This window comes from Tauraco erythrolophus, chromosome 3 (genome assembly GCF_009769465.1).
Source record: "Tauraco erythrolophus isolate bTauEry1 chromosome 3, bTauEry1.pri, whole genome shotgun sequence".
Classification (NCBI taxonomy): domain Eukaryota; kingdom Metazoa; phylum Chordata; class Aves; order Musophagiformes; family Musophagidae; genus Tauraco; species Tauraco erythrolophus.
Genome location: NC_141467.1, coordinates 77,314,713 through 77,327,699, shown reverse-complemented (window position 1 = coordinate 77,327,699; position 12,987 = coordinate 77,314,713). Strand labels below are relative to the sequence as shown.

The 12,987-nt window shown below is 38.9% G+C and overlaps 1 protein-coding gene across 1 annotated transcript in view; it reads right to left on the bottom strand.

Moving 5' to 3' along the window:
- Window positions 1-361: 361 nt before the first annotated feature.
- NECAB1 (N-terminal EF-hand calcium binding protein 1) overlaps window positions 362-12,987 on the bottom strand; it is a 58,750-nt gene continuing 46,124 nt past the window's right edge. Inside the window, exons 9-13 of the mRNA XM_086609328.1 lie at window positions 8,354-8,407; window positions 6,708-6,820; window positions 4,495-4,572; window positions 3,355-3,446; window positions 362-390 (exon numbers count right to left, since the gene is read on the bottom strand). Coding sequence (XP_086465454.1) covers window positions 362-390; window positions 3,355-3,446; window positions 4,495-4,572; window positions 6,708-6,820; window positions 8,354-8,407 — 366 coding nt within the window. The remainder of the gene's footprint in view (window positions 391-3,354; window positions 3,447-4,494; window positions 4,573-6,707; window positions 6,821-8,353; window positions 8,408-12,987) is intronic.

Below are 12,987 nucleotides of genomic sequence, written 5' to 3'. Positions count from 1 at the left end.
AGAAGACAGCAGCATTTAGTAACAATTGTTTATTAACGTAAGACTAAAACTTTTCACAAATATTTAGTTATACCAATCAAGACACGTTTTTTGGGACAGTTTGGACTGAGTATCCACATTAAACAGTTTAGCATAGGTGTCTTATTTCAGCTTTTAGAATGCATCATTTCACTGATCTAGTCACAAGAAGAGAAGGCAATAAATGTGCAGTTTTCCATATTTTAAAATGGAAAAGATAACATCCATAATAACAAACAGTATCATATCATAAATTCATAACCCAGCGCACCTCTACACTGCCATATGAATGTTCTTGTAGTGAAAAACAATGCAACATTAACATGACTTGGAACCACAGCTTCTAGTTGTTATTGAGGACCCACCACGATGCTGAAAGAGAGGAGATTTATTTGTTAACATAAGCTGTGTTTCTTTTTCTACCACTTGTAAAAATGCTAAATAAAATAGCTGTAATGTATATAAAGAAAAATTAATTTATATATGCAGCTAATACTGCTTTATTTGAAAGCTGCACACTTTCAAGGACAAAACCTATCCAAGCAGGGGAAGAATACTTAAAATACTAGGAGGGCCGAGTATAACTGGTGAGGGGGTGGCTTTAGCACAAGAATTTATATCTCTTTTGATAACAATCCAAAGAAGCATTAATGTGTCATAGGTGTGGTTGCATAGAATTAAGCACTCAGATCCCAGAGAGCAAACCACATAAATCCTCACTCCTGTTCTGCTGCACGTGTCAGCATTTTAGCTAAGCACTGTGTCCCCTGGGTAGCTGTGCTGCCTCTAATGACTTTCTATCCCAGTGACATTATTCAAACCTGATGTTCTTTTTACACAGCTCTAGGAATTAGAGCGTTTTGCCCCAAAGTAAGAGAAGTGATGGACTTGTAAAATGTCATTCCCTTAGAAGATCTGTAATCACCAGATTATAGACAGGGCTGGAGTAAAACACATTTGTACTTCTTCCCCTTTGTCATTTGAAATGAACCTTATGCAGAGAGGACCCCAAGATCTACGGAGAGACAGAGGAAGGAAGGGAAGGAATGTGACTGTATCTGAGTTGCCAACTCGCCTTAGCAGAGGGGTGTTTCTAGGTTCAGTAGGTTTTATACCACACAATTTGAGGATTAAATTTATTAACAACGCTTGTTACTGTGAATGTGTCCATCAATCCTTCAATTTATGGCATTTTTCTGAAAAAATGTTTTCTTGAAGAGTATTGAGAAGATACTTAAGAATCTTACCTGAATTTGGGCTATGAAACCTAACAGTCTCTGACACATCAGTGGATTAATGAATTTTGCCAAAAAATTGCCAATTTAACAGTTTATTTCATAGATTATAATGTTGTAATTGGTTCAACTGTTTCCCCTAGCTTTTGTTTTCTTCACCAAAAGGTTCTCCAGTGTCCTCAAGTCCAGATCTTTTATATAAAGATGAGGCATTCACTGAAGCTGAACTGAGTGATTGATGCCACCCTGGTAGATCGGCCTGAAGCAACTTGGTGGTTTAACAGATGTGCAAGTGATTATAATAGGTTGTGGTTCCTATTAACTCATGGTAAATGAACTTACTTTTAAGAATACACTGGATGTAACAGTCCTGAAATGCCATGTCTTCCTGAATCATTCTAGCCAGGTGAGTGTATCCTTACTAATTTTAGTTAACCTGCTGAGTGAAGACTCTTGGGTTGTAATCTTTGAATCAGATTCAGATGAGCGATTTAGAATTGTTTCAGCTCTTATTTAACTATATGTGTAAAAAACTGTAGGTTTGTCTGAGCTAGGGTAGATTTGTTTTTAAAATAGAGCCTATGTATGTGCTAGGTGCAGAAAGGGTTAGGTTTTTCTCTGATTTTACAGCGATATCACTTTACAGTGTCTAAAATTGTTTTGTAAAGTATACTGGTAGCATGGCAGCCATCATATTTACTTCATGAACATTTTCTGTCTTTCAAATACAAATCTGATTGAATAGATCAAACATGGGAAATACTTTCTGTGGACAAAAGTTCAAATCTCTGCACGGATTTCTAAATTACAGATAATCTATAAAAGTGTAAATATATCTGTGAATGCGTTACTTCCCGTTGCTCCCCGCCCCCTGCCCCAGCAAGGACTGCACAGCTGAGAAATGTTGTTTTCTATAGCAACTGTCTGCCAGGATAGAGTGCTGCAGACTGAAATCCTTCTTAGCAGGCAGAGCAGATGCTTTAACGAGCAGTTTGAATCCAGTTTCAGACACTTCTATATTTAGGTGTTATGAATGGTGTTTACATGTTATTTTATGTAGTTGTACTTCAGCTGTGAGGTAAACCACCCCTGGAACACTCTGGGTCATACCCAGCCTAGCTCTTGGACACAAAGTTTGTGAAAAGGCCATGTTGTTTCCTACAGCCAAGTTGTCTTAAATCCAGTAATTTCCAGGAAGACAGAAGATTTGAAGGGATTCTTGGTTAATTAAGTGCAATCTCCTGATACTGCGGGATCTCTGGCATATAATTGCATGTTCAGATCAGGCTCCTGAAGTCTCTGAAAATGTCTTGGCTGGTTTCTTTTAAGGAGAAGCTCCAGGTATAGGACTATTTTTTTTTTTTTTTTTTTTTCCTACTAGATGGGGTTTTAATATTTTAAATTTAGTCTGTACTCAGACATAGAGGAAATTAGGGTTTCATTGTAATAGATTTGTGTTGCCTAAAATGAAAATGTTGCTGTCCTCCCTCTGTAAATATGGGAGCAGCACTTGCTTTGCTTCATCCTGCACTATCTCTTCTAACTGGTTTCTCTGAGAAAGAAGATGTTGCATGCTCATTAGTTTGAACTAGAAATAGTAACTTGGAATCATTAACATCTTGCTTTTTTGAAGCCGTTTGTTTTTTCCCTATTCTAACATGGCAGGAAGCATATACAATAAATTGGTTAGTAAATAGGTTAGTAAATATCAATTATTAGTAATTAAGACTCGTGTCAGTCGGTGTAAATATGATTACATTGAAGTCCTCCTCAGCAAGCAAGTTTTTGCCTGGAAATCTTGAACACGTCTATTTACTATTCACAAGTAGTCTTGTTTATTCTACACAGTTTCTTAAATAGTATACGCTAGCATGACTTTGTACCATATAAAATAAAGCGTTCTGGGTCTTATTCTTGCTGATGCAGTTTACATTTTTGTGCTTAAAACAAAAACATTTGGAGCCCCTTTCTCCTCCATACTTTACCAAAGAAGATCTGACTAAGGGTGATATTATGCAGTGGTCCTGTGTATGGCATACACTAAATATAGCAGAACTCTTCACATGGAACAAACAACATACTGTGAAAAATTGGTATTTACCAGGGACTAGCATTGTTGTGATGAGCTCTGGAGTTTCCAAGAAGTCCACATTACTTCTTTGGAAGGTCTTGCTGTAATTCATTTGAAGGTGACTAAATAATTGTGAAAAATAAGAATATATTAAGTTTTTTAAAGGGGCTAATTTTTTTTTATGAGCGTCAGAAATTGTAATTACAAGCAATGCTGTAACAGAGATTTTGTGCTTCAAAACTTGTGCAACGATGATAGTGAGAGAGGAGACTTGATAAGCTGTGAAGTGCTTGCATGTTATATTAAACATAGATTTTTTTCTGTATGGCTAACTGTTCCTCTGATGCTCATCTCTTGGCTGTCACTAAGCATAGTGTTAACATGTGTTACAAGTGTTCTTGAGTCTTTCTGAAAGTAAACTTTGAACTGGCGTTTTGTTCAAAGGGAAAGAAGCTGAGCTTCAAGAGGCTTCTCCATCTTCCTTCAGAATGGTTTCTGTCTATAGATTTAGGGTCATTGTAGGGTTTTTTTAGTTGGTTTTTTTTTTTTTTTTTTTTTAATAGTAAATGCAGCTAAGGAAAATGTTTTTGTCTCTACTCAGTCTCTTAGCCATCTGCCTGCTGCAGGCTAGAATTCAGCTGGTAGGACTTCTGATGAGTGTAACTTCTATTTTGGACCCAAAGGAGACATTCTGGGAATCTGTTGGGTGTGGTTTTGTGATGTGGATTTGAAAAGCTTTGGGAGAGCTCTCCATGACTGCATGCATGCTTAAGTGTGTTGCTGGATGACACACCTCCTGTCTCACTCATTGCCTCCTTTTGTTTCTTTCATTATCATTAAACTGGGATAATAATCCCGTTTCCCTATTCTTTTGTCTCTAATCAACTGACATCCATCTGATGCCATACCTTTCTGTACTCACTTTCAGACTTTTTATGTTCTGTTCGAATTAGCCTTGTCTTTCTGACATTTTTATTTATACGTTTCAGTATATTTTAGTCTTTAGCAATTGAAGTATTGTTCTGAAGCATTGTGATATATTTAGCAAGAGATCGATTAGCATTATTTAAAGTAATTTGTATTCAGTCTTTCTACACAACTGCTTTCTAACCTTCAAACCTTTCTGTGTTACACAACAAAAAACGAACAAACCAAAAACCTGAAACTTACCTATTCCAGGCATTGCTGTTCTCCCAGAACTCATAAACAATGAAGCGGGAATCACTTGGAAGCTTCTGTATGGAAACACTAAGAATTGTAGGATAGAACTAATTTGATCAAACATGACAAAGTTACTGGACATACACATCTTCTTCCAAGTTACTTATGAGTAGGAACAAAATGCAGTGATTTTTGAAAAAAAACAAGCTAAAACAAAAAAACGACCCAAATAATACATTTAACAAATAAGTGATCACATACTACAAATTATCTGAACTTTTTTTTTTTTAAAACAAACTCTTGAAGTATTTTGATGGCTTTTTATTTATTAATATTTTATATTACTACAGTTATGATGGACTCTTATTTATGAAACTAATTATTCATATTTCTCAATGTCATTTATCTAAAGAAATTATAATCAGTAATACAGAAAATCAATCAAACAACTGTGGCTCGGGGAAAATCGGCTGATACAGCATATTGCACATAGAGAACAAGTTTATAGAGTAGTTTGTACTGTTTCATTGAAGAATTACACTGTGAGAAGTCATCCTTTTGTATGACAGATGTATCAAAGTGGCATAGAGTTTAGGTGCTTTGAGAGAAAATATGATGAAGTATAAAGCCAGACAGGCTGATATCTGCAGCAGATACACTTTAAAAATAATACTTTTAGGTACTATTTATTTGTCTGTATGCCATTCAGCTAGGATTTATCCTGAGTGAAAAATGACCACAGAGTATCTGCTGATCCTCTGTGCAGAATCGCCCTGCTTATTATCCTGAGCGTAACGGCTCTGTGGCATGTAGGGTACTTATGCATTTGGGTACTCAAATTGATGTTTAGATGTATAGCACAAAAACAATATATCCCTAGTTTCTCTCAGTGCCCAAGGGTTAGATGCTGATCTTACTGCTGACGTGCTTGCTGTAATAAGCAATAAGTCATATGATTTATTGGTTTTCTCCTGCTGTATGTGAAGGTACATTGTAAAATAGCAAAATATCAAGAACTGTTGGAAAAGACAAGTCAACGTCATAAACAGCTACAGTAAAAACCACCGGTAGGTGGCATCAGAGACTTACCAAATGCCTGTAAACTTGGGAAAGAAACTTTTTGCCATTGTTTGTTAAGTTGCATTCTGAAGTCATGTGGGCCCTGTCCCCCGGCAAGGTTGCAGTCACTGCAGCGTTCTGCTGGACGTTTGTTTTTGGCATTGCGCTGGGGGGCTTCTCTTCTTTGTTTGTTTGGTTTTTTTCCCCAGGTCTTGACCCACAGGAGAATTTTATTTTCCTCATCAGTCTGCCTTTTCAAGTGAACCACTGCAAAAAAGTCACTCTCTCCTTCTTCCAGCTTAATTTACTTTTTCTGGTCTGTGTGACCGCTATTGATATGATCATAAGAGTGACGATCTCATAGCAATAAGATTGATAAATTAGGGATGTGATGGGCAGTCTTTGAAGTCTTTGAATATTAGGAAGATCCTGTATTTGTACACATTATACAAATATTTCTGTGTGGTAGTAGCTTTCTCAAGTATGTTAAATTAAGAATCAGTACAATGGTGAGTCACTAAAATGTATTCTTAACCCAGTTCTAGTGTTTTATTTAATTCTAAAAGACCAAAACGGCAATATACTGTTTCACTGAAATTTTGCTTTTTAATTTTCCCCATTCTTTATTAAGACTGAAAATTTTAAAATTAAATCCTGCAGGGAAGATTTTGAAAGATTTCAAGCAGAGAAACTGGCAAACCAGTTGATAAGTTGCTCACTTGCCAGGTGAGCACAAATGAAGGATGGTAAGAGGATTTCCCTGCCCATGGCAGGGGGTTGGAACTAGATGATCTTTGAGGTCCCTTCCAACCCTAACCATTCTATGATTCTATGTGTTTTCCAATAGTGTCAGCCTAGGAGCATTCAGAAGCCATGAATTGATGACCTGCAGAGCTGAGAAGCCTTGAAAGATTGTTTGTCATCTTTGGGATAGCCTGTATTGTCATTTTGTGATACTACTTAAAGTCTGCACATATACTTTGACATCTCTTTCTGGTTTGAGTTGTCTTTGAAAAGCTCTGTCTTACACACGTGCATAACCAGCCAGAAAAGATGTTGTTACAGGTTCTCTCTTCATAATAATCCAGCCTCCACTTAAAAGTTATTAAAGAAATTAGACTACGTTCCTTCCTTCAGCCCAAAGACAACAGCATTTTACTTACTGCAAGCAGCCTCCCTGAGCAGAAGCAGATTCCACATACTGCTTCAGAGCAAGCCGGAATCCCTCAATTTCTTCTTCTATCACAGACATTTGACGTTGAACAATCATTATGTGCTGTTACAAAAACATGATAATATTACTGCCATATCATCCTCTGAATTCCTCGTTTAAACTCAGAAAAGTCTATCATAAAACAACAAAAACCTCAATCATGAAAGAAAACCCACAGAAGTTCCTTCGAAGTTTGCCATCCCCATTTTTGTGCTGTGGAATGGAGAAGTAAGTAGAAATGCTCAAGTGTGGATTTTATGTCTAGGCAGGCTGAGGCATAGAATGGAAACACCGAAAATGAGTGTTCATCTTAGACAAAGTGAGAGTTATCGGAAGCCAGGATGAGAGAGTCTTTTTGGGAGAGTGTGAAGCAAATTTTGATCTTGGAAATGTTCAGTAATAAAAGTCAGTGTGTTTCCTTGGATGAATTTGTATGTGAGCCGGTGCGAGGTTTGAGATAAGAGCATATTCCTCCAATCTGCACTGAATGCAGTGTTTTATTTGATTGAGGTCCTCTCGTGGCCTTTTACCTTTAGGAGCTCAGACTCACACCTGAATGAGATGCTTAAGGTAGCCCATGTTAAATGAGAAATAGAGAGGGGTTTTTTTCCTACACCTTTCTGCAAAAAATAAACAACCTTTATAAACAAGTCTACAGAAACACTTGGCAGTACAGAAGACCTATTTATCCTGAATTATTCCGATTATCATTTTAGCTAATGTAGGTAGTTTACATATTGATGCATCCATTGAAGCTTGTCAACTTTACTAATGCAATATTTAAAGAAACACCATATGCTTCTTAATTAATACAAATTAATCTCTTGTACAGGTTTTTGACTCATTTCTGCCTTGATTATTGATATTATTATCTCATGGATTATCCCTCCATCATAAGTAGCCTGTCTAGCAGTGTTGTATAATCTCATTTAAAAAAAAGAAAAAAAATCTAATGAAATTCCTGTGCTGAAATAAGGAATTTGATGGATCATCTATTTGGGTTATTTTTTAATGTGTATTTGATTTGGATTTTGTTAGATTGAAAGCCCTGAATTTAGGAATGCTAGTGTATTTGAAAAATTGAGCTCAATCTTGGGACGTAAACTTACTTAACAGTACGTGTATTTCTGGTCATGATTTTGTTTTTTTTTAAGTTGTAATATTGATTATTGCTTAGCACTAGATGCTCTCCCAGCAGTTTTGGGAGGGAGGGGGAGGGAGGCTGTACAACTATGATTTAAAGCATGCATGCAACATTAGGGGATTGGGAGCAGAGAAGCTACCACCTCATGAACATTGCTGCCAAATTTGGTAAATCTATTAATGACACCTTTTCCTCCTTATATGAGTTGAGTTTTTGGCTCACTTTATCCTTTGAAAACAATGCAAAAATTAATATACAAGTTTTGCCCACATATTCTAAGTTTTGTTTTGTTGCTTCTTGCACAATGGATTCTCCTAACTAAAACTGATTCTCGTCACTGGAAAAAGGATTTTTTAAATTATTTTTTAACAAAAGAGGTCAGGTGAGATTGTTGTCTCAATAACTGGCATTCAAAATCAGATGTCAAAATCATTATCTTGAAAAGCACTTACAGATCTTGCGTTTTCTTCCAAAACTTCCTCTTTAAATGGCTCAAGCTTTAAGTCCTTTGAGGCAGTAGAAAAGAAAACAGAAATATAAAAGGCAATATTACAGCTGTATTCTGCTTTTATCTTTTTGACAAAGTATTCCAATAGGTAGTTTCTGTTTTATCTCCAGAAGTTATAATTCAATTGCTTCTTTATTAGCTGTAAGTCAAGTCAAACACAAGCATCGTTTGCAGAATCTTGCACGTTTTGGGGGTTAAGTCCAACCCAGGCTGTTCTGTAAAGTTTTATTTGTAATGCTGAGCAGGTTATTTTTCATTTGTAACAAATCTGCTTGTTCACAAATATGTTGGACTTAAAAGGCAGGTAACCTTCTCAAATTGTCACGTGGACTATGGAGATAAGCAAGGATGGTAATTTGAAATGAACTATTAGCTACTATTATGCAATCATAGAACTTTACACAGAATAAACTTGTCTAGGGGGGGTTATGGTTGCAAGGGACTGTTCTCTAGCATTGAAAAAGCTGTGCATCATGTTCAAGTCAGGTTTCTGAAATGATGCACTTGCTTCTGAGGACAGGCTGGGCAGCAGCAAAGAGATGCATCTGTGAGGCAGCAGTGCGCTTGCTTGGCACGCAAACTAGATGTGCACTTCGTGAATCGGTGATTCATGCAAGCACCATCTAGTAATGCACACAAAATTATCGTTTACGTGCTAGGCACATGCAGTACCTTCTAACCCAGTGCCATATGGATGTTCTGAAAAATACTCATATGCCTAAAAAAAAGCAAATCAATTTGCAAAAAGCAGCTGGAGCAAAACGCGCCCTTCGTTAGTGATGCTTCGCTTCTCATTGCACACAATTCTTGTGTAACAAAGATAAAAAAAATTTCTTCTACTTGCAACTGGCTGAGAATTGATTAAGCTCAGGTAGTAGGTGTTTTACCAGCACAAATACTGAACTCTCTGAAAAGCCAACAAGAGGTGTGCAGGCAGAATTCAAATGAGGAGGGGAGCTCCACCAGCCGCAGGTCGCAGAGCAGAGCGGCGATGAAGCAGCAGGAGCGCAGTCACTGCTGCGTAGCTGCACCTCTCCTGCAGACTGCGCGGAGAAAGGCGTGAGATGGTATGTGGGGGACGGAACTCCCAGCTTTAATAGCTCATTTGTCAGTGCAGACACTTCAGATAAAAACCCTGAGGAAAAGGCATATTCCTGTGATTCTCCTATACTTTCAGTGCAATTTTTTTCTAGGGAAATGTGTGGAAAAAGAGAGGAAAGAAATGACTCAAGTTGTATTGCAAACTTTCTCTTAAGGTAGCAAGAAAATAATTCTACTTTTTACAGTAAATATAACTTTAGAATTTGAGGAAAAAAAAAAAAAGACAGTTTATGAGATTGATTCCTGGTTAAATTCACCTTTGACAGAAGACAGCAGAAGAGTTAGACAACACTAAATCAACCATTCACCAGGTGGTTTCCCAATAGGAACCACTGACAGATAACTTGCTGGCCCCCTCAAGAAGTTAAAAACAATTGATACAAGTTCTTCAGTAATATTACGTCCTTAGACAGGGCATGACTACACAGATGAGGTAAGCCTACACAGACTGCTTGCTGTGACCTCGGAGCATGCAAGCACTGGCACATAGTCCTCATCCATGTGGAAAGAGCGCTCAGGCATTGGCTGGCTCAACATGGAGCATGGGTGAAGTAGCCCAGCATGGAGATGAGAGCTCCTGCCAGACAGTAACCATGCAGCCTGGAAATGAAAACTGACCAAGACTGCAGCTCAGAGCTGAGGCTTTCCCATGCCACCTCAGTCCTACCTCACCTCAGCTGAGGCATGGTAGCTTCTGAAATCGCCTCTTAGTGTGATTGTGTGATTCTTCTCGTCTGCTTCAGGGCAAAGTCAAAAAGAAGAGCTTTGGTAGCTGCTGAAACACAGCAGCTGGATTGGATGTGGTGAGTTAACCTGGAACATCATCTGGGCTAAAAACGATTAAGTTACTGCTGAGAGACGGCGTATGTAGCGGCCTCATCCCAGGTGGGAAGTGGTGACCAAGTGGTCACTTGACGTTTCTGTCTAATTCATTTCAGTCTGAACTCAATGGTCATTCAAGCGATCAGCTTTGCTTTTTCTTGACTTTGCTTTGGAACAGAGTAGATGGGCTCACAGTCTCCTCACCCTCCAGTAAGAGGGACCGACATCCTTTTTGCTATATGTGCCTGTCCCAGTCATGACCCAGACACTCTTTTGCTAGATGCTATTTAAACATGGATCACAGGGAGCTCCTCCTACTCTAATGAAGTGTAAGATCTAATAAATGGAAGACGAGGGAATGTCATTAATGCAAAAGAATTCTCACAATTTTTTTTATATGCCTTAGAATACTTTACAGGACCAGAAGTTTTATGATTTCTAAGTTACATGCCTAGTAAATTGGGTTTTTTAGTTCATAGAGGCCAGAAAGAAGTGCCAAGAGAAGAACAATGAAAGTAAGTGGTCCTGGAGAAGCTGCAGAAATGGTAAACTTCTCACCTCTAGGCTCAGTTAGACCTAGCTGTGAGATACAAAGTCAAGCAGATGCGAAGTCAGGCAAAGGTGGATATAGTCTGTCTATTGGCAAAAGTAGGTTTGTCCAATTGCTATGTTTTATTAATCAAGTTTTATATTGGTAAGGAGGTAACTAGGAAGGTCTGAGCCCTGCCACTGTTTCCCTTTGGCATTGAGCTTCTTTCAAACTGAGGTTCTCTGTCATTTATCTATAGCAGATTTGAACATTTTATAACATCCTTTTTGTAAGTTTATTTACTACAAAATGGTCGTCTGTTTTCTGTAATATTCACATTGCATTATTGCTGTCTGCCAGATTTCTTTTTTCAGTAACATTCCTTTAATGTTAAGTTTCCTTAAACTCCTCTTGGCAGTCCTCAGTCCGTGTCGGGACGTCACTGTGGCATGCTAGCGAGCTGCTGCTTCCAAAGCAGAGCTGAGAGTAAAGCTGGCCCAAAAGCAAGAGTTACATTTCATGACGGACTTCGACATTTCAAAATCCAATTTATAGCTATTCAGAAAAAAATCAAGTTGCTACTAAAATGTCATTAACGTGGCAACTGCTGTGTAATTGCTTTTCTCATGCAGAAATGACCTCTAGGAGGAAGCTGTTGTGCGCAGGCAGATGAGTATGCCCTGGCCGGAGGCTTAATGGACTGAGCAGACCATGAGGAGCTGCTGAGCATAGCAAGGAACAGAGTGAGAAGCTGACAGAAGTTACAGACAGTGCCACAAGGAATGGCAGAATTTCACAGCTGGTTAAGGAGAAGCGATTGCGAGAGACTGTCAGACCTCAGGAATAACCTAAGGGAGTAGTGGGCTCCTTTTTGGGAGCAGAGTCTTGCAAGGTCAGCAGCACTGGGGGCGACTGTATCGGTAACGCAGCTGATCAGTAATAAGACTGAGATAACAGAAGTACCAAATTTTGGTCCCAAACTAGGACCGAAGGGGAAAAGTAATTAGGGATGTTTTGTTCATTTGGGAGGGAGCACTGGCACAGAAGCGACAGCATGCTTGTCTTGCTGAGCCTTGTGCCGAATCACCACCGTTTGTCTTCTTGTTAAATCTCTTAAATATTTTCTAGGTACATGATTTGCTACTGAACTCAAGTTGGACTAGCGGGTGAGTAGGAGGAGACACTTGTCTGCCAGGATCCAAGGTCTGAGCCAATGCCTAGGTATGGGACTTCGGCCCAGACACAAATTCTAGGTGGACTTGAAGCCCATGATAACATTCATGGGGGAACGTCCATCCTGATCAGCTAGAAAGAAGGAATAGGATTAGGCTGTTGCATGTTCATGTTTCCATGCGTGCTGCCTGTCTTTTTGCAGGTGCTGATGAAAGCACTCATGCTGGTGTGTGTGAACTCTCGTCTTGGAGAACATGCACAGCCTCACCACCGCGTGAACACTGAGCTGCAGGGAGGGACAGCAGCAGCTGCACTGGGACTGGGGCAACTCCTGAGTCTCACAGTGCTTCAGCCAAAAAACCTCGCCTCTAGTGGACGAGGAAGATGAAATCCTCATCTGGAAGTCCCCAAATCCGCTTAACTCAGCCCCACTTCCTTAGCACCTATCTGAAATTGTCTTGTTTGTCCTTCAATAGGGACACTTTATGTAGAGAACAACACAGGAATTTATACCTTCCTTTTTCTTCTGCTCTTCCTTCTCAAAAAAAAAAAAACCAACATAGCACACACAGACATAAAGCAACTTTTAAAACCTAGGATATCAATAAATATGATTGGAAAAAAAAATATTTTCTGTACAGACAGATGTTACTGAGGTTTTTGCAAGCCGTGGGAAGCCTTGGTATTGTTGGATCAGACTCCATTTGTCACCCTCCCGGGGGTTGTGCTTTGGTGTGGGAACCACAGTCTCAGGGCTGTGAAGGCTGGTGCAGTCCTGGAGCTGGAGCAGCTCTCACAGCTCCCAGGAGGGATGGTGGGATTTGCATCAGCTTTTGGTTGAACTATACTTACTAGGAAAGCAAGTAGTAATCTTTATAAATCAGTGTTCTCTGATGGGGAAGGAGGAAACAAAACTTTCTGTCAAGCTTTAGTGGGAAAGTTTGGAGAGGCAG